The following is a 19,818-nucleotide window of genomic DNA, read 5'->3' on the forward strand; positions in this document are numbered from 1 at the left end:
GATATATTAATGCTTTTTAGAGAAACAGGATCAGTGCTGGATGACCCCTGAGGTCTAAACTACTTAAACCCTTTAAAACGTGAGCTCAGCACTTCTCTCTGCCTTTTTGCTGGTGGAGCTGTGTCTGGTGAACTAACGGTCTGTGGCGCCCCCTGCTGGTGGTCACGTGTCATCTCCACCATCTGTCAGTGAGCTGCTGATTCCTCACAGCATCTGAACAAGGATTCCTTTTCTGTTCTGGATTCTAGATTATGTTATGTTTTATTTATGGATCGCAGTAAAATCCAAAGAATAACATGGTGAAATGAAAACACTTCATTCCAACATTGTCCCCAGATGTTACAAGTCAAGAGACAAAAACACATTCATAAAACCAAATAATTCAACAATAACAATCTGCCGAGGCTTATTTATACATTAGTAACCCTACTCCATAAAAAGGTCTTCACCTGATTTGAAAACTCGGTGATAACTGCGTGTTTAAAAAGTGCCGTTCCACCACAAGATACCAGCGTAAAAGGAGCTTCTGGCAACAGTATTTACTCAAGAGCACACACTGCAGCTGTGATGACAATGAACTGTTATTATTTGGGAGTCCAGATACCGGGGAGACGATACTGTACCTATGATGGAGATTTAGCTGTTCCACTCTGAGATTTGCTGGCAGAAACCCAGTTTGTAAATGTGTTCAAAGCAGACACAAGATTCTTTCTTCCAAAAAGTCAAAGCAAGAACTTAAGCTTTTAGAAAATACTTCAGCCGTCACATATTCACTGGACAAAGACTCGTCTAATGTGTTTCCTAAATAGGAGACGTGTCTGAGACATAATTTCACTTCCATTATAACAGACCTTTATCGTATTACTGTATTTCTTGGCAGCTCTCCCAAATGTGGAGAGCTTCTAATCTAAAAGCTGTTCTCTCACTCGTACCAGTTCATTTTCTGAGCATATTCTGATTTTCAGTGACATTGCTACCATTGTATTCTGTTTTATACATGCAAATTTGTGAGTGCAAGTTTAACTATATACATAAATCACTTTGTGACCCTGGTTTTGAATGGTGCTACAGTATATAAATAAAATGTTCCTTATTCTCTTAATCATGTACATGTGTTTCACTACACCTGAATGAGTGTCTTATTCCACAGTTTAGGTTTGAATCCTAAGATTATTTAAGTATTTTCTCCTTCAATTGCATCTTGGTCTCGGTTCCTCTCTGCAGGCGTCAGAGCTGAGCATCGACGACCTCAACCTGGACAAGAAGGAGTCTGAGGTGGAGGTGAGTCTGACCAAAGGACAGGAAGAATTCAAGTCATGAATATGAGGATGGATACCAGGGTCACAGGCCACCACAGTACACCTATTAAAATGTTTTAATTTGCTATTTTGGATCATCAGTATTTTATAATCGGTATTTTACTGACTTTATTGAGTCAATCTGGTCATTACAACAATTTTAAAAAAGTATTTAGTGTTACTCTGAGACTGTCAACTTTATTCTAATTATTGATAAAAACGGCTCAGGCCTGGATGTTTTTGCTCAGTCATAGAAACGTGAAGATCAGAAAGTCGACCGCTCTGTAGTAGTTTATCAATGTCTGTGTGTCCAGGAGGCGAAGGCCATCATCGCTCAGCGCTCAGGAAACCCTCGGGAGTTTTTCAAGCAGAAGGAGAGAGCCATGACCATCAGTGTGGACACCTCACCTGCCTCTGTCCACAGGACCGGTAAACGCTTCAGCACTCACCTGACAATGATCCGCTAGGTTCTGGTTATTATCCTGTAAAACACCAAAGACAAAAAAGAGCAGAACAGTCGGTGTACAAGGCTTCACGAAGACCAGGTAACAGCTGAAAGAGTAGAGAGGACTTCAAGAAGGAAATAGATTCAACTAGCTGTATAATCTGAGGATTTCATCCATGAAGAGACAAATACTAATGTATCATTTATTCCTGTGATTCTTGTAGTAAACAAGGATCGTCAACTAAGGTACCAAAGTACTTTCCAGGTTCACCTACATGTGGCGCGATGTCAGTGTTGCACCTTCTCCTTTTTGACTCCTAAGTCCATATAAATATAAACTGTGACACAAACAAGTCTTTGTAAATCAAACAACTCCTGTTTTTAGCCGACAGGGTTTCAGGGCTCGAGGCTGCCAAGCACACGGCCTCGCCCTCGTGTCCTGGGGCGACAGTCGTCAAATCCAACACCGTCATGTTCTTCTTCAGCTGCTGCTTCTGTAGAACCAGAAGTCAAACATTTCAGAGATGCTCATTTGTCGCAGGAGGTCTGAGACAAAGAGCAAGGGGCTCTGACAACATTCGGATCTTTTCTTCTTGAAGCACTTGGAGGAGCTCATAGTGTGAAGCCACCAGATGGACCCTCCTTACTGTCTCTCAGCTGCTGCTCAACGTGATACAATTCAAACCTGCGCGTTCACATTGTCGTGTGTTGTTTGTCTGCAGCTTTGCTGTTTGTCATGACCTTACTTAAAGCAGAGATTCATAATCTCTGGCAAATGTGTATTGTCCATTGGGAATATGGAGAAGCCACCCCACGCTTTCCAGAAGATGGCAGTCACCCAGTCTCTGCACCCGTGTCCTCTGCCTGTCCAGCCACCACAATCCAGAGAGAAGAGTAAAGTTGTGCCAGAGATCTGCTTTCTGTTCTATAGCAGCTGCGTTAAAGCTCCACTACCTGCTGTCTTTTCAGGCCAGAGGGTCTAGTGAGACTCAAAACAAACACCAAACACCATCAGCTGCTCTCTGCCCCTCCCACCACGTCCTGTCTCCTAGCAACAACACAAACTTCGGATGCCTGGTTGGGACAAACTGGAGAAAACGCAGTCTGTAGCTAGCTAAATGGTTTAGTTTTTCCTGGTATGTAAACGTTATATTACGGTTTAGAGAGGAAGAAACAGGAGCTAGACAAACTCCGTGCACGGCTGTCTGAATAAAGCCACACTAACAACTGTTCTTTCTCTCCCTCCTCCTTCTTTTTTCTATATTTCTGTCTCTTCACCTTCTGGGTTTTCTATTCATCTGACCCCACGTGTTCACCATCCTCACTCCTCCTTTCCTCCCACTCACTCGCTCCACTCTGTCATCTTTGATCTCTGATTTTGTCCCACAATCCTCTCTGGCTCTTACTGTCCTGTGGGGCCTGAGTCTTCCCTCTCTCCCTCCCTCCCTTGGTTCTTTTTTTATTTTGTCCGTCTTGTCATCGTCCCCACATCTCTCTGTCCTGCCACGTGGCTTTGTGTCCTTGTCGTGCGTATGTGTATGCTTGTATCTTTGTGTTTGGGTGTGTGTGGCTGCGGTGTGTCGTCCTGACTGCCAGGCCGTTTGGACAGCCCGTTCTTGAGGCAGCAGCACAGCCCCAGTCCGGCTCCCCTGCCCCGGGGCGCGTCGCCCCTCCGCCCCCTGCCACAATCACAGACGCAAAAATAGGTACAGCCCGTAACCGATAAACAGCAGAAGAAGAAACAATAAAGACACCAGCAGCCGAGAACTTCACCTGAGACGTACTAAGAAATCCCCTTCAGCAAATATGGAGGATTAACTGAAACTAAGAGGATGAAAATGTGAGCAATTAAACACTCTTACCTTCACATGCACACTAATATCCCAGTTTTGAGTCTTATTCTAGGTTTGCTCATAGTGCTGACATCACACTGACACCAAACACACCAAACTCGCTGTTGGTCTTCTCATTATTCCCCCTGTGAACATGAGTCTTACATTTGACTGTGTGTCTTTCACTGCTTGAAATCTAACCAAAGTTAAAAAAAAGAAACCTGGAGATGATGATTAGTTGCCATTTGGTTTCTGTTGGAGCACTCTGACTCTAAGGACAGAGGGTGTTGTATGCTTTGTGTGATCCTGAGCTGCCCAAATAAAATGTGACTTGAATTGGCACAGCAGCTTAACCCATGTAGACACTGTACAGATTAAACCTTAGCCTGAAATAGTTTTCAAATTGGACTGTTCTCTCAGATCATATTTTTGAATAAACATGGCCCACAAATTGGTTAGGTAGCCTCAGAGATCACCAATTTAATGTCTGCATCATGGACTTAAACATAAAAAGCAGCTTTCATAAGGGTTAAATGAGCTGTTTACAACAACTTTGTGCAGTTTCTTGGTTTAGACAGAAATGTTGTGATATGAGGTCTTAACCAGGTCAGTGAAACCAAGATATGGTCTTTACATGCACAAACAGTGAACCAGTAAACTCCACAGTCCCCATCAAACTGGGATGCTAGTGTGCAGGTGAACCTCCAGATACTCAGGAGTGAGTCTGTAACATTTACACTTTGAATTTCAGACAAGCCTAAACAAAAGCCACTTTAACCTTGACAAGTATTTTGGTTATTCAGGAATCGGTGACTGTGCTGAACTGGCAGTGAGACGTCGTCCACACTTCAGAGACAGACTTGATACTTTTGAAGAGCTAGAAACAGAAGAGACTAGATTATTTTGTTTTCTGCACAAATCAACACTGAAAAAAGTGCTGATTAAAATAGAATCAATTGGAAATTGATGCCCCATCTGTCTTGCGTGACAGTGCTAATGTTCATCATCCACCCCAATCAGCGCACACACACACATGCATTAAAATCACTTCTCCACCTCCAGCTGAATCCAACCCCCAACGTCTCCCTCCTCCCCTCTGAGCCACAGAGCTTGACCCTGTCCACAAACCTTTAAACCCAGCAGTGACCACACTGTTGCACTGGGCAACATGTTCCTCCACCACCATGAACACACACACTGGAGTTTATTCAGACTTGGTCCCACATACATCGTCCTGATGCTCACTGGAGACCAGATGTGGATTCATCCGCTGCAGTAAATAGTCCCCAACAGATGCACAGTTTCCCCATTTGTTTGAAGAAACCTACAATACCAAGTAACAGCAGGTACTTTAGCAATAGAAAATAGTGAAAACTGGCCTCTGTTATTAATAAAAGGACCTTTGCATATATTTTTAGCATGAATGCTAGCAGTGTCCGTAATGCATTTTACCATCATCATCATATTTTTCCTATTTTGAAACTAAAAACTTTGTGTAATCTCTATTACAACCTCTTTCAACCTTCCTTGCTAATAACGTAACATGCTAACACATTAGCATATATAAATATTCCTCATGGCTGCACACCATGAAGCTATTTGTCGGTTTGTCTGTCGTCCCCTCAGCGTTCGTTTTAGATGTCATCCAGTCGGCTGCTGGTGTTAAATCATTTTTGTGAATGTTTCAGTTTTCTCTGGTGTTTCTACTAAAAATATCTGTGGTTCTGTCAGGGACAGAGCCGAAACTTTTAACTACACAGTCTCACCTTGCTCCTCTTCTGATCTTCAATCTCACGCTTCTGGACTGTATCGACTCTGCACGTGCACACACACACACACAAACACTCCTGTTGATTTCAATTCTGGTGATATGACCAACTTGTGGGTGTTTGTGTCATTGAGCTGCTGTTTGTTGGCCTGTATTTCCTGAATATGGACCTTTATTGTGCCTCCTCTCTGGAGTTGGCTGTTGCTCAGTGTAAAGGCCATAATGTGTGTGTTTTAGCCCATTAACTAGCTGTAGCTGACAGACTGATGCTGACCAGTTTCTTACCTCCTACATCTGTTTCTGAAGTTCACCTCTAAATGCTCCAGTATACAGAAGGGTGCCAACAGTTCTCAAAGCTGGTTTTTAATATCAGGCAAAGATCAACTTGCAGCAGGTCCTTTCAAATTAATAGCACCAATGTCTTTCTCTTCAGAATAAGGTTGTCTGTCCCTTAGGGTTTGAAGCGCCACGTGAAGAATCTGCCCAGTGAAGGCCCTGCAGAGCTGGGTGTGGTTGTCGCACAGCACAACATTTCTCTTCATTCACAGTGACACTGTTGTTCTTCATCTGCAGTTTGTTGTGAGTACGTCTCTGGGACATCTTGTTCTGTTGTCTGAACAGGACGTCTGGCTTCATCACTCATGGAAAATCTGAGAGAGTGACATTTTCACTGTAGTGGTTGTTGATTGTGATGAGCTGTATTCCTGTGAGGGTGTGTGTGTGTGTGTGTGTGTTGGTGTACACAGCTGTCTGTGGATTCTTGTTACTGTTTTATGATTTGCCTGAGTGTGGTGATTATGTCTCAGGCTGAGTAATGGCTTGTTGAACTACGCCACAGTGCTGATTTACCTAATCTCTCCTGAAAAGCAGCAGCTTACTCACATTTGCAATTCAACACATTCATGGAGTTGGTCTGACACAACCTATTAGCTCCAAGCCCGTCCACAGGGAGTCTACTTGGCCCTGGTGCTTCTTGTTTCCTTAGTGGGGACAACACAGACCTCTGAGTTGCTGGACAGTGTCTGAGATGTGGGCGCCTGGAAACAGACTCTGTGACTGTATCATTGTTTGTCGAGCTTGTCACAGCAAAAGTGGTGATTGCTGCAAGGTTGTGCACGATTTAATGTGCAGAAGTAACACAGCACTAGAAAAACATTTCAATGATCAGACACCTCCACGGCGTTAAACAGTCTGTTCATCACCCTGTTAACTGATGCAGACTCTGAAATCAGACATTCAAACATGTTGGCACATTGGAGCTTCGTCTGTTAAGTTGAACACACCTGGTTCCTGTAGGGGGATTTTTGTGATGTAACATCTCCTGCACTCTTCCTTTGTGATAGTTTGGTATTGTGCCTCCAGGAGACGACGACGACGACGAGGAAGCAAGCACAGAGTGCAACGTGGCCGCCGTGTCACCCATTCCTAAAATAGTCACTACACCCATCAAAGAAGACTTCAGCAGGGATGAGGAGGAGGAGGACAGCAGAGACGAGTGGGGTAAGGGTGAAAACACCAACCTGATAATCATTATTCAGTCTGATGTTAATTTTTCTGGCTCTGAAACATGATGATGAAGAACAACCGTATCTGAGATCTGCAAAACAGCACAAACGGCAGAATGCTGGGCCCATTGCCAGGATAGGAGCAGCACGTCCAATGTGGCGGACGGCTAATGGGGGCATCTAAATGTTGTTTCAAGTGCAAATTATGAAATCAGTGCTCACTGGGAAACTGAATATGACACTGACACGTAGGCAGGTTATTACTCAGCTGGTGTTTTGCTCATCTTGACCAGATTCAGGGCCACAGCAGGAACAGAAGCCACTGGTCCAGGAGTCGACATCCCCCAAGCCCATGCAGAGCGCCACCCCACAGGCCCACGACTCCTCTGACTTCTCTGCATGGGACACCAAGACGGACAACCTGGTCGACTTGTGGGACAGCAGCCCCGCCCCTCCCACCAACCCTTCCCAGTCCTCCCATCTAGTGGACCTGATGGGTGACACTGATGTCCTTGGTGACAATGTTACGGCCAGTCCTGCCGCTGCCTGCGGCCTGCCTCAACCACTCGTCAGCTTCGATGACATGATTGACGGGACATTTTGCTCGGGCACCAGCGCTGAGGACAACCCCTCCAGTCTGGTCAACGTGATGGGCTCTGACCAGATGACGCTCAGCTACCAGCATGCTCTGCAGCTTGCGTCCGGCGAGGAGCAGGAGCTGGATGATGGACAGCTGCTGATGACCAATGGGGAGACGCTGCTGAAAGAAGGGACTCAGGTGAGACAGAGTAACTGTGCTGCTGTGCTGTTAAAACAGGGTTTCTGTCGTCCTCTGTTTTAATGCCTGTTTTCTTTCTCTTCCGGCCGGGTCGTTTAGGCGAGTGAGGGCTACTTCAGCCAATCACAGGAGGAAGAATTTGGCCAGTCAGAGGAGTCCTCAGCTAAACCTGCAGTGGTCTTTTATAACAAGCCACCAGGTGAGATGTTCTTGGTTTCCCTCCACAGGCAGCTCACCTACAAGACGGGGCTTCATCCCTTTTGTTCCATCTTCTTCCCCTAAGCTGAGAGACACCACGTCCAGTCCCACTGGCACTGGGGTTATCAGACACTTTGTTAATGCACCTATAACTTTGTTGTTGACATAATGTGCCTGTTATCTCTTCCATAGTCGTGATAAAAGCAACACAAATATAGATGTAACAGTTCTCTTTTATAGAAGAAATGAGCGCATGTGTGTTTGTGTTTCAGAGATTGACATTACGTGCTGGGACACGGACCCCGTGGTCGACGACGACGACTAACCGGCCAATCAGGCAGCACCGACAGACGAAGGGGAAGTAGGAAGTGCGCTTCGTGAAGATTTTTTCTAAAAAACAAAACACAAACAAAAAAACGTAATAATAATAAGTCTTGCATCAAAACTACTTCTGTATTATCTTTTAGAGGAAACCAGTAGCCACCGAAAACAAAGCCAGGTTCTTGTTACCGATGGGTTGGAAGGGTTTGTTTCTGTGTTTGTTTTATTTATGTTTCTTCTTTTCTTTTTTGATATGCAGATGTAATAGCTGGGAGCGCGGCACTTCTGTTCATGTAAACGATTTATTAAATGATACCGTAGCGCTGCTGCATATTAGAGACAATGATGCCCAGTGTGCGGCAGGCGGCCCACACACCTAGTCTGTAGTGCTTTAATAACACCCTATACAACTAACGCCGTGGCTCGGCACAGCTGCAATGTATACCCCCACTCTGTTACTTTTCATACCTCTTTTTCACCTCACTTCTTCCTTCTGCCTTCCTCCCACAGATATTCGCCCTGCAAGTCAGTTAATCTTGTATTTAGCCTTCGTGTTAATGGAAAAAAGGTGAAATACTTTATTTATTCTGGTGTATCTGGAATTCTTTGCCTAACAGTTCTGAAGAAATGTTCTCAAGATGAAATTTGTGAAACAAGTGTGGCTCCTTTTGACCTTTTCCACTCCTTTTGTATGATTTTAAGACTGAATTTGAGATTAAATGACTTGTAAATCTGGTTGGTTTTTCCAGTGCACTTTGATTTCTTCTTCTGTCTCCATGTGGATGAACAGCAGCTCCTCCGACAGCCTCCCCTCTGCTTCCGTAACCTTTTTACTCCAATTCTATATTTACAAGAGCAAAAATAGTTTTGTTTTGCATCGAATTGATAAAATGTAGATATTTTTGGGAGTATATTTTTAGCAGACTTTGGCTTTAAAGCAAAGAACAGGAAGCCAACTTCAGGTTGTGCACAGCAGAAAAAAAATCCTTTACATGATTCTTATTCTGGTGCAGACATTTCTCCAAAGAGTAAAAACAAGATGTTTTCAGCTGCCCCTTTGTGTCTGGATGGCACTCGCCACAACTCCTGTTGGAGAAGAGGAGGAGGATTTTAAAAAAAGTTTGTTTGTGGAAGTACGGCCTTACTGTCTCACAGGGGGACGGTAGGATGACACCACTGGAGCCAAACCTGGGCTGCATGATGCCTTGATGCCTGCACATATTTATATTCTTGTCACATTCCTCTGCATGGAGAACCCGATGTTGAGGATCTGTCACATCACAGCTGGTCTGACTCTGTGATCAAGACTCCTGGGCCTATTCCTGGTAGGCCCCTTCAGTCTTTAATTACTGGATGAAATGAAAGATTTGGTTGCAAAGGACTGTGATTACAGTTCAGAAATGTGCTTGATTTCTTGAACCAGTATTAAAGTTCACCAGTAATAAACTTGGACTTTCCTCTACATCACAGACAGTACAGTACTTGTCCCCTGTGTCTCAGAGAGAAGCATAGCACCGATCTGGCAGCTGTAGTTACTTTCAGATTCAGATTTTACACACAAGACACGATCGCTTCATAAAATATGATTTGTTATAGATTAAACCTGAGCAGTTTTTTTTGTCTACATTTCGCTTATACAAACATTTTCAAATCACGGCTTTTGCCTGACATGTAGTGTTCTTGCGGTGTGTTTTTGGTGGTTTTACATACAGGAGAGGTTCTTATAAAATGTCTTTCACTTTGTTTACACTCAACACAGATCAAGTATTGACAGAGGGACGTTACAGTGACCAGTAGCCCATCAAATGTACGAATACCCATGAAAGTGCGGTTCAGTATTAAGAAAAGGGGTCTGGCTTCTTTCAGCATGTCTGCGGCCACTATTGGTAGGACTGCACCACCAAAGGCAGAGCTTGTCATTTTTCCTCACTTTGTTTTGAAGGGTTTTGTGATCATAACCATGCTAATATACAGTAGTTAATATAGACATGGCCGAGCTGAGGAGCAAACACTGAAGTAGTTGATAGATTGGTGACCCTCCGGTCACGGTACGCACCGTACAGACAGGGGCTCAGTCTATTTAACTGCCTTTCCAAAGACGAGACATACCAGCAGATTTATAGCAGCTGGTTGAGGTATTTGGAGGTCTGACAGTGTTCCTGACACCTGGTTCTCCAAGCAGCTTGAAACAAATCGTTTTCTGCTCTGACCCACAACTGCTTTTGGTGAGAAAAAAAAAAAACCCCACATGTATATTATTTTTTACTGATGTGATGTTTAGTTGCTCTGGAAACTGGAGTGAGCGGTGGGGCGGTGTGTGTTTTTAACAAAAGGTGTGCTAAATTTTACTTTCAGGACCTTTTTGAATATTGGCAGCATCAGTGTGTCTTTTTGCTGTAAATTCCTGGAGAGAATAAAAACTAGGCAATAATATGCCTGTGTGCGTGTGTGGCACTTTAGGAGCTCAGCGGTGTTCACACCAGAGCCGGGCACATGGCACTGACACACACGGATGGGAAGAAGCAACACAACAAGGTCAGATCTGACTGAACCATCAGGACTGAGCGTCAGCCTTCGTCTTCATATATTCAGTCTTTGTTTTCCTGATCTCCACTCACCTTCCAGTTCACACCTCCACCACTAGATGGCACCACTGTATTTCCACTGCACTATCACTGTCTGACAGATGTTTGTCCTCTTCCCTCTGACATCTCTCTCTGATCTGAATAAATCATGAACAGTGCAGACGCAACTTTGCCTCTGAGTGTTTGTGACCATCTGTGAAGCATGCTTTCTTCTACTAATGTTTACAGTTGATTTCCCATGGTGCACTTTTCTCTAACACGGTTCAGACTGTGGGTTTTTGACAGGTCGGCCATAAATAAGTTTTTGTGCAGTGGAAAAAAAAATACTGTACTTTCATCTGAATATTTGTGCATAAAACTAAATTCACAAATCCGCAGTCCTCAAGTACAAATCAGTGTTATGAGTACAAATCTTCACTGGTGCACAGAAACCGTGTAGTTTAAATATGAAACTAATCAATAGAAACAAAAACAAATAGTTAAAGTACAAAGGAAGAAAAGGAAATAAAAAGCAGCGATAACTAAAACCAAACTCCTTAATAAATAATATAAATAATCATTCTCTGTACCTGCTCTGGTCCACTGTCACATAGACCTTCACTGGAGATGTCTTCACTGGGACTTTAGTCCCACTGACAATGTATGGAACCAGTCTGTTAGTGAAGGTGTGTATGTGTTGCTGTCAGGATCAGAGAACAGCTTCCCTCTGTTCCAGTCCAGATTCACTCTGATCCTCTGGGACGACTTCTGCACTGTGACAGATGTGAATAGACCTGGTGGTGACAATGCAAAGTATTCACCTTGCTCAAACCATATTCCATTCAATCTACAACAAAAAAGTCCCTTCCTCTGGACAGACTCTACCACGCCCAGTGTCCAGTATGTGTTATGGACACAACCTCAACATCCCAGCTGTGGGTCCCTGAGTTAAAGCCTTCAGAGCCCAAGACAGACAAGACATAATCAGTCCTCTATGGATTGTCAGGAAGCTGCTGTTTGTCTCCTTCCGGTGGGATCTTCAGAAAGGATAAGTTCCTGACCAACAGTGTTTAGATCCAGGACCACAGGAGTGTAGGAGACCTTGTCCTTCATGTGGTTCCAGATGTTGAAGGCCAGGTTGCCCAGGTGTTTGGCTTGGTTTGTCAGAGCTCCTGTGGGCAGCTGTGGATACTCCAGCAGGGGGCGCTGCTGGACTCTTTCCATTGCAGCCTTGTAGCTGTGTGGGAATGAGACGTCTTCAGCTCTCAGCTGCTCCTCTGTGGCTTTGACTGTGTCTGACAGAGCAGCTATCTCTCTACTCAGAGCCTCCATCTTCTCCTTCATTACCTGACTCTTCTGCTCCTCTTCCTCCTTCAGTGCAGCCATCCTGGTCTCCTCTTCTAGAAACTGGTGAAGCTTCTGAAACTGCTCCCTAATCTGCCTGTGTGTCAGGCCCTGCACCTTAATATGTTCTGCTGTAGGCAGCAGATTGTCATGGGGGGGTCAGTGTGTCTGAGAGGTACCATGTCCTGTCCCGCTGTCACCGGGTTTATCAATCAGTGAGGACAATGCTTTAAAAACTGACTTCCCGCTGTGATGGACTTTAAAAAAAAACTTTATTAAACCCCATGGGGAAATTTTGTGCTGATGGCAGTGCTGTCAGTTGCTGCCTGACCACCGGGCCAACTAGGGGTTCAGTGTTTTGCCCAAGGACACTTTGACACATGGGATTGGGGATGCCAGGAATCAAACCACCAACCTTCCAAGTGGGAGACAGCCACTCTACCTTCTAAGCCACAGCCGCCCTGTGGGTGTAACAACAGCTGGTCCAATGAGAGGCCAGCAGTGAGGGGAAAAGGAGGCTGCTGATGTGACAGAGCCTTGGAGGGGTGGGCTGAAGCTCTCACTTGTAAATAAAGGTGAGCATGTCGCTGGGCAACACTTACCTTGAAAGATGCCACCTCTAGCCTCGTTGTTGGAGGCTTGGGTCAGGTTTGACGGAGGAGAAATTTTTTATTTTATTTTTTTGTCAGCAAGTGCCAGTAGGAGTCACTGCTACTAAAATCCTGCACATCCACTGTTAAACTTGAATATGCATTATATGAAACTAGCCTCATTTACAGTTTATACCTTTTTTAAAACAGAAATTTAGATGCAATTATCTGTAACAACAAAACATGTACAGTGAATTACGTGTTCAAACTGCCATGGCTCTGTAAGAACTCAGGTTTTTCAGCCTTTGTTGCTGCCGTGTCTTGTGTAACATTAACGTACAAACTTGGAATGAACAATAACATTTGAAGACGTCAATGCGGAGATGAAAAGCGTCAGCTCACTCGTTTACTCAGGCTCACCTGTAGCTGCTCTCTGCTTAGAACCACAGGCTGAATCATCATCATCATCATCATCAAGGTGTTTATCTCCGTGGTGAACTGCTTGACTAACACTGAGATGCTCATACTCTGTTGCACAATCAGTTCTCTCAAGGCCAAGAAATATTATTCCGGATGTGTGAGCTCGTAATGTTGGATCATCTGTGACTCATCAGCCTGATGGTAATCATGCAGTACAAAATAAAACAATGACAGTATGATTGGCACATTACTGCAGCGTCTGTCTTTTTATGTACTTGGCAGATTGGTTCGTCCCCCTAATGTCTGAGAACACAATGCAACTTGAACTGTGTCCCCAGTCTCTCTAACTACCAATATAATAAGTGTGATTGGACTCAACAGTGCAGAACTGTCTCATAGTTTAGGAGCAGATGTGATGGTGAGTCTGCAGCCCAGTATTCCCTTCTAGCTTCTCTTCTAGAATAAGTGCTGACAATTTAATGACAGAGTAATTTTGTTTTGAGCATATGTTTACATTATACAAAAGTCAAATAACTTGTATCCCTTCAAACAGCAAAGAAATGTTGAGCCTTTTAGTCAAGCTTTTGATTTTTCACTAAACATTTGGAAGGCACCACTTCAAAAATCCCCGACTGAGACACATTTAAATTTAATCAGAAATCAGATGCGTCAGGCAGAAGGGGAATCGTGCTTGTTTCAGATGCCATTTTGAAAATTGAGACCTTTTGCAGCAGTTTGCTTTGGGTACTTGCAGATTATATGAGTTCAGAGCTTGATTTCTCCTCACTTCCATTGCATCAGTTGTTTCTGGGGGCGCCTGACTCGTCTACCTCTGAGGGGCAGGCTGAGACTGAAGGCAAATAAGTGAGTTGCTTTACTGAACACAGAAGCAGAAACCGATCGTGAGACATGGGAACCTCAGGAGTGGCAGTTACATGGCTTTGTCAAAGTGACAGATTCCACTTCCTTGTTCCTCAGTGCTGTGTCGGACACCAGTGAAATGGCACAATAAGAGCATGTGCTAAGTCTGGAAGATAGGAGCGAGAGACTGACAAAGCAACATTTTAAGGAGAATGGGGCAGAAATAAAGCGGGGAGTAGAAAAGAATCAGCACAACAGGATGGAAATCAAAACAAAGTGAGCCTACAGAGCGTAAGAATGACTCAGAGGCTAAATGAGGGAGTCAAAGAGAAACTGAAATTAAAGGCTTCCCTGATTGGCAGATACATTCAGAGTAAATTTGTAGCTGAGAGAAGAAAAATAACGTAATAATCCGCTGAATAATTTATCTGAAAACTTCAGAGGTTAGTGGGATAGAAGTAAGATGAAGAAAAAACAAGATGCAGAGTTGGAAGAGAAACTAGTTTTGCTCTGACCACAGATGCTGCTGTAATGTGCTTTGTGTAACGTCAGTGCTTTGTGTCACATCGGCAGGATGTGATGGGAGGGGCAGAGAGCGGTTAGGAGCGGCTGATGGCGGCGGTTTGCTTTGAGTCTCACTGGAGCCCCTGGGCTGAAACAACAGTAGGAAGAGCAGGTTTAAAATTGATAGTGTTTGAATAGACATGGATTTTACCTGATGAGGCTCTGAGGTCTGAAACATCATCAGTAAAGGGTGATGAATCTTTATAACACCTGACCCATGTGCCATCTACCGTGCCCCATGTGCCTTAATAAATGTTAAAATAAGGGCGATCTACTCCAAAAGGAAGCCAAGGACAGTCGAATAGACCACAGGGAAATTATGTACTCATAAAAGTAAAAAGAACATCAGTACTTGCAGCAAAATGCTGCTCTGCCAAAAAACAATGAAGAGCCGGTTTTTGGAAGAATTTTAAATCTGTATTGTTTACAGGTGTATTTGCCTGCTAGCAGTTGTCTCTTCTACTACTTCTTGCCTTTGTTGGCACATTTCTGCATTGCTTGGCATGTTGCCACCAACAACCGTCAGTGTGAAAGGATCCCTGGTAGTGTGATGTTGTCATGTGTGTCCTTGTGCGCTTGCAAGATTAAAAAAAAAAAAACACCCACAAATAAACGGCTACATAGCACTACTAGTACTACAGCCATGGTCAAACAAAGAAGCAATGTTTTTGTTGTTGTCACATTCATCATCTGCGCTGACTATAAGATACCATGTGATCAGAGCTGACAGTCAGCCTGCCTGGTTCCACCTGGTTCTAACGTGATGATTTGGACCCAGCCTGACTTAGGTCTAGGGACAGGCATCAGTCACTAGCAGCTGAATGAACATGTGAAACCTTTGCTCCTGATAACACACTCAAAAGCATAATCAGGACAATTAGACAAGAAACAACAAACCAGTGGCACAAACAGGCAATTAAGAAGTAAACATGGAACAGCTGCAAAAAATAAAAGGTAAAAATATACACTGCTCAAAAAAATTAAGGGAACATTTGATCATCACAGTGTGACACCAAACCAGGTAAACTTCAGGGATATCAATCTGTCCTTTTTAGGAAGCACAAATGACTGTGAATCTGTTTGGTGCAAATGAAAGTGACAACAGGTGCAACGAAGAGGCAAAAGAAGAGGCTTTGCATGTGGTGGCCACAGACAGAGGCTCTCTCCTTATCCTTCCTGAAAGATTCTCCTCAGTTTTCTGTTTTGCTAGTGTCCTTGTCACTACTGGGAACACGAGGCAGTACCTGCAGCCCAGTCAGGTTGCACAGGGAGTCCAGTTACTCCAGGATGGCACATCCATATGTGGAGTCGCAAGAAGGTTTGCTGTGTCTACCAGCACAGTCTCAGGAGCATGGAGGAGCCACCAGGAGACAGCTGTTACACCAGGAGAGCTGCACAGGGCTGTAGAAGGACAAAAACCCAGCAGCAGGACTGGTATCTGCTCCTTTGAGCAAGAAGGAACACTGTGAGAGCCCTACAACATGACCTCCAGCAGCTACTGGTGTGCATGTTTCTGACCACATTGTCAGAAACAGACCCCATGAGGGCCTGACATCCTCTAGTATGACCTGTGCTCACAGCCCAGTACCGTGTAGCTCAACTGGCATTCACCACAGAACACCAGAATTGGCAGGTTGTCCTCGTAGATGAGAGCAGGTTCACCCTGAGCACATGCAACAAGGGTGAAAGAGCGTGGAGATGCCGTGATGAACGTTACGCTGCCGATAACACAATCAAGGTTTGGTGGTGGGTCAGTGATGACCTGGGGAATCAGATCCTTGGAGGGCGGCACAGACCTCCATGTTGTAGCCAACGGTGTCCTGACTGCTGTGAGGGACCGGGATGAAAACCTCAGAGCAAGTGTCAGATCTTAAAATGGTGCAGAGAGCCCTGGGTTTGTCCTGGTGCAGGACAGTGGTCTCATGTGGCCCAGAGTGTGTAGGCGGTTCCTGGATGACGAAGGCATAGATGCCACTGACTGGCCCTTACGTTCCCCTGACCTAAATCCAACTGAGCACCTATGGAACATTATGTATCGGTGCATCTGACACCACCATAGGCACACAGGGGCCATACACACTTCTGAATCACATTCTGAGTTGCCGTGATGAAATTTCACATAACTTCCAATGTGTGATTTAAGTCTTCCCTTCATTTTTTGTGAGCAGTGTATTTGGCACTGTAAGAAAGAATATTTCCTTTGAATCTTAAGGCAAATAAATGAATGGCTTTAATTTTAATTTCAAGCAGCTCCAGAGAGGGGTGGGAAACAGTACGACTCCTCGCAGTGAGCATAAAAACATGACTTTTTACATCAAACAGTTTTTTCCCATTTCGACCTTTTTTACTCCATAAATTACTGGAAGAGGTTTTGCAGATGTTATTTATTTCACAAGAAAAAAAATCTGTCATAAAGCTTAAAAGTGATGAACTTAGTGAAAAATGAGGTTTTTCACATTAATGGCCCAGCTAACGCCACCCTGTGAACGTCCAGCTTCAAACATCAGCGGTGAAAGACAACACTGAAAATAAAAGCAGACTGCAGTCTAAATACATTTGGTTCTCCATCTAGCTTGTTGTGCTCTAGACCTTTACAACTGTTTTGAGTGTCGGTGTGAAAACAGGCCATGTGGTGACCTCCGATGGCAAAGTGTCACCAAACCACGTGTTCATTTCCAAGTGTTAATACTCCATCCTTGAGAAACAGCAAGCTGTGAACAGCCTTCAGAGATCGGAGCAGATAAAAGAGGACAGATCGTCATTGGTAACAGGCAGTTCCCGGGAGCCATGGCAACAGCAGACTGGTACAGGTTAGGTTTTTCTGGAGCAGAAAGAGGAGAGGTGGGATGAACAGAAGGAGAGGGTGACAGGAAAAGTGAAGACAGAGGTGAAAATAAAGTCAGAGGGGGGGTCTGGATGAAAGGTATAGAAACAGCTGTGCTCTTCCTCTACCTTATTTTATCTCCTTGTCCTCCGCTGTTCTAAAGGACCTTGACTCGGTGAGCTTACATATGACTTCAGGATCCCTCAGTGATTCAACAACACGGTTTTGAAGCAGTGTAATTTTGTTCTTTACTGACACATGGAGCTCAAACCACAATCCCAGCAGAGTAAGTGGCGCCCTGCGCCCACAGAACTGTACAGGGAACTGAGCTCCTGAGGCCTTCGGCACTTTAACCCACATCTGGCTCTTTAGGGACTTCACTCTTTATTTAGTGGTGTCAGTGCTGTAAACATTGAACAGCAAAGCAGGCCCACAAACGGGATGTCTGTCTTTAAAGATCTCTTCAGGGACGGACCAACCTGTGGACTGGTCAGTAAATACCCAATTTTAGACAGCAGTGCTCCGACCCAAAAGGGGGAAGGCTGTTGGCAAGCCACAGCTGGGTTCCAGGCCCCTGAGTCCATGACGCCCCTGAAACCCATGAATAGCCCCTTGACGTCCCTGCATCCCCCCCTGTAGTGCCTCTATTCCACTTTGGACCCCAAGTGCATCATGGTGTGTCCTGGGTTCTCGACGGGGCATGGTAGCCATGATAGCAGCAGCCTGGAGGGAGCGGGCTGTCGGTGGGGTTAGGCTGTTGTGGTTCAGGTCCATGTTAGACAGGAGGTGGCCCAGGGAGTCCCAGCGCTGGGATGAAGGCAGGCGTATCAGGGAGGAGTAACCCCGATCAGGAAACACAGTCACCGCGGGAGCCTTGCTGGTCTCGAACACTGGAGCAGGATCCTGGTGATCCCTGAGAGGCAGTGGCGCTGCTCGAAATGGGGCGGGTTTCAGGTAGGTGCCACCCCGTGGGTCAGCCAAGACCTCGCTGTAGGGTGGAGGAGGATCCTCCATCAGGACTGCGTCCTCGTAGCAGGGCGGCTTCCCAAATATGTCTGTGTCTGGAAAAAAAGTCAGAAATTAATCACTAGATTCACCTGACTTTTTGTGATTGTACCATAGCTTAAGTCCAAGTGCAACTAAAATATCATGAGCTCAAAATACATTTTCTGTAGTATGCACACTACAGAGGGGCGCCTACAATTTATTGTATATTTCCTCTCACATTTTAACTATGCAGGTGAAAGGACACCATCGTGCTGTTTACAACACAGATATGATGCTGCCCGATGCTCAGACTTACAGCCATTGGACATTATGAGCATGCACCACAAACACACACACTTCATTTTCAGGTTGCAACCCACACAGGTGTAATTAGCACCTGCTGGCTGTGAAACATGCGACAATGTGTTCAGCTGTGGCGAAACATCACATCACGGCACATCAGGCCTGAATTCTCACTTCCTCTTTCATCTCGTTTTTCTTCTCTCACCCGTTTTTGTATCACACTCCTATTCCAGGCTCACTTGTTTTCTATAATTCTGCCTCATGAAGACTTCATCATCTCTAGTAGAGGAACTGCACTGCAGCATGTTGTGCAGGATGAATGTGAAATACATCGTTACATTTATTCATTCCAGTGTTTTGAGCTCAGGCAGGAGAGATGGTTCATTTGGATTCTTAGTCACATGTCAAATGTGGTAGTGTATGCAGTCAGTTTTATGTGTCCAGATTCTGTTAATGGAACAGCTGCCAAGTAGCTTCAGCTACAGGCACCCTAGCGCCATTTATCTGTATGTAACGGTGTTTATCTGCATGCCCCCTGTTAAGGAACCAGGTCCCACCATTTCAGCTAGTTTCTCACTTAATGTTCCTGTGTAGTGCACGTGTCATGTAGTAACACCAGGTTTTTAGCTAACAAGCATATAATCAAAATGTCTATAGATGTAAAAAATTACGTTCATGAGAAATACAACACATTATGATGAGTCATAAGAGTCTAACCTGTCCATTTCCTGCTCATTACCCTTCTTATGAACAGTGGTGACTGACTGAGGGAGTGATTTCTGACACAGTAATGGTGTAGATCTAGACTCCACTCGGGTTGTGGTTTCACATGATCAGGCTAATTGTTCTCATTCAAATGGACCTGGATTTATTTTTAGCTGATTTAAAGGTGACACAGCTGCACAAAGGTAACACAATACACTTGTTACAGCATCTTGGTGCTTAAAGGTACGGAAGAGTTTCCACACTGTCTGATAAACCCAGTGACAGGGGGCCAGGACGTGGTGTCTCTTAGTGATATCTGCACTGTTGCACAACATCAGCAGAGTCTCCTCAGCCTGTCGGTAATATTTAGCACACAGATGTTCACAGACTCCCTGCTCGTTGTCTGCTAATTGGACCATTCACACCTGCTGCTGTTTCCACTGAAGGACTCAGTTCTCTGAGCAGCTCTGCATTTGCAACCAATCAAAAAAAAAAAAAAAAACAAAGTTGT

At 44.7% G+C, this 19,818-nt stretch overlaps 2 protein-coding genes and 1 pseudogene across 4 annotated transcripts in view; 1 reads left to right on the forward strand and 2 right to left on the reverse strand.

The window, feature by feature from the left end:
- The window catches only part of dbn1 (drebrin 1), a 72,786-nt gene extending 62,408 nt beyond the window's left edge, over positions 1–10,378 (forward strand). For all 3 annotated transcript variants that reach the window (XM_020615163.1, XM_020615164.1, XM_020615162.1), the window contains exons 10-15: positions 1,225–1,281; positions 1,613–1,727; positions 6,706–6,843; positions 7,142–7,626; positions 7,726–7,825; positions 8,097–10,378. In XM_020615163.1, the coding sequence (XP_020470819.1) occupies positions 1,225–1,281; positions 1,613–1,727; positions 6,706–6,843; positions 7,142–7,626; positions 7,726–7,825; positions 8,097–8,149 (948 nt within the window). In that variant the 3' untranslated portion in view covers positions 8,150–10,378. The remainder of the gene's footprint in view (positions 1–1,224; positions 1,282–1,612; positions 1,728–6,705; positions 6,844–7,141; positions 7,627–7,725; positions 7,826–8,096) is intronic.
- Positions 10,379–11,342: 964 nt separating this feature from the next.
- Positions 11,343–16,290, reverse strand: LOC109968707 (tripartite motif-containing protein 35-like; annotated as a pseudogene).
- A 1,150-nt stretch (positions 16,291–17,440) lies between these two features.
- The window catches only part of prr7 (proline rich 7 (synaptic)), a 14,641-nt gene continuing 12,263 nt past the window's right edge, over positions 17,441–19,818 (reverse strand). Inside the window, exon 3 of the mRNA XM_020615196.1 lies at positions 17,441–18,373. Coding sequence (XP_020470852.1) covers positions 17,820–18,373 — 554 coding nt within the window. The 3' untranslated portion in view covers positions 17,441–17,819. The remainder of the gene's footprint in view (positions 18,374–19,818) is intronic.

Source organism: Monopterus albus, unplaced genomic scaffold (genome assembly GCF_001952655.1).
Source record: "Monopterus albus unplaced genomic scaffold, M_albus_1.0 scaffold159.1, whole genome shotgun sequence".
NCBI lineage: Eukaryota > Metazoa > Chordata > Actinopteri > Synbranchiformes > Synbranchidae > Monopterus > Monopterus albus.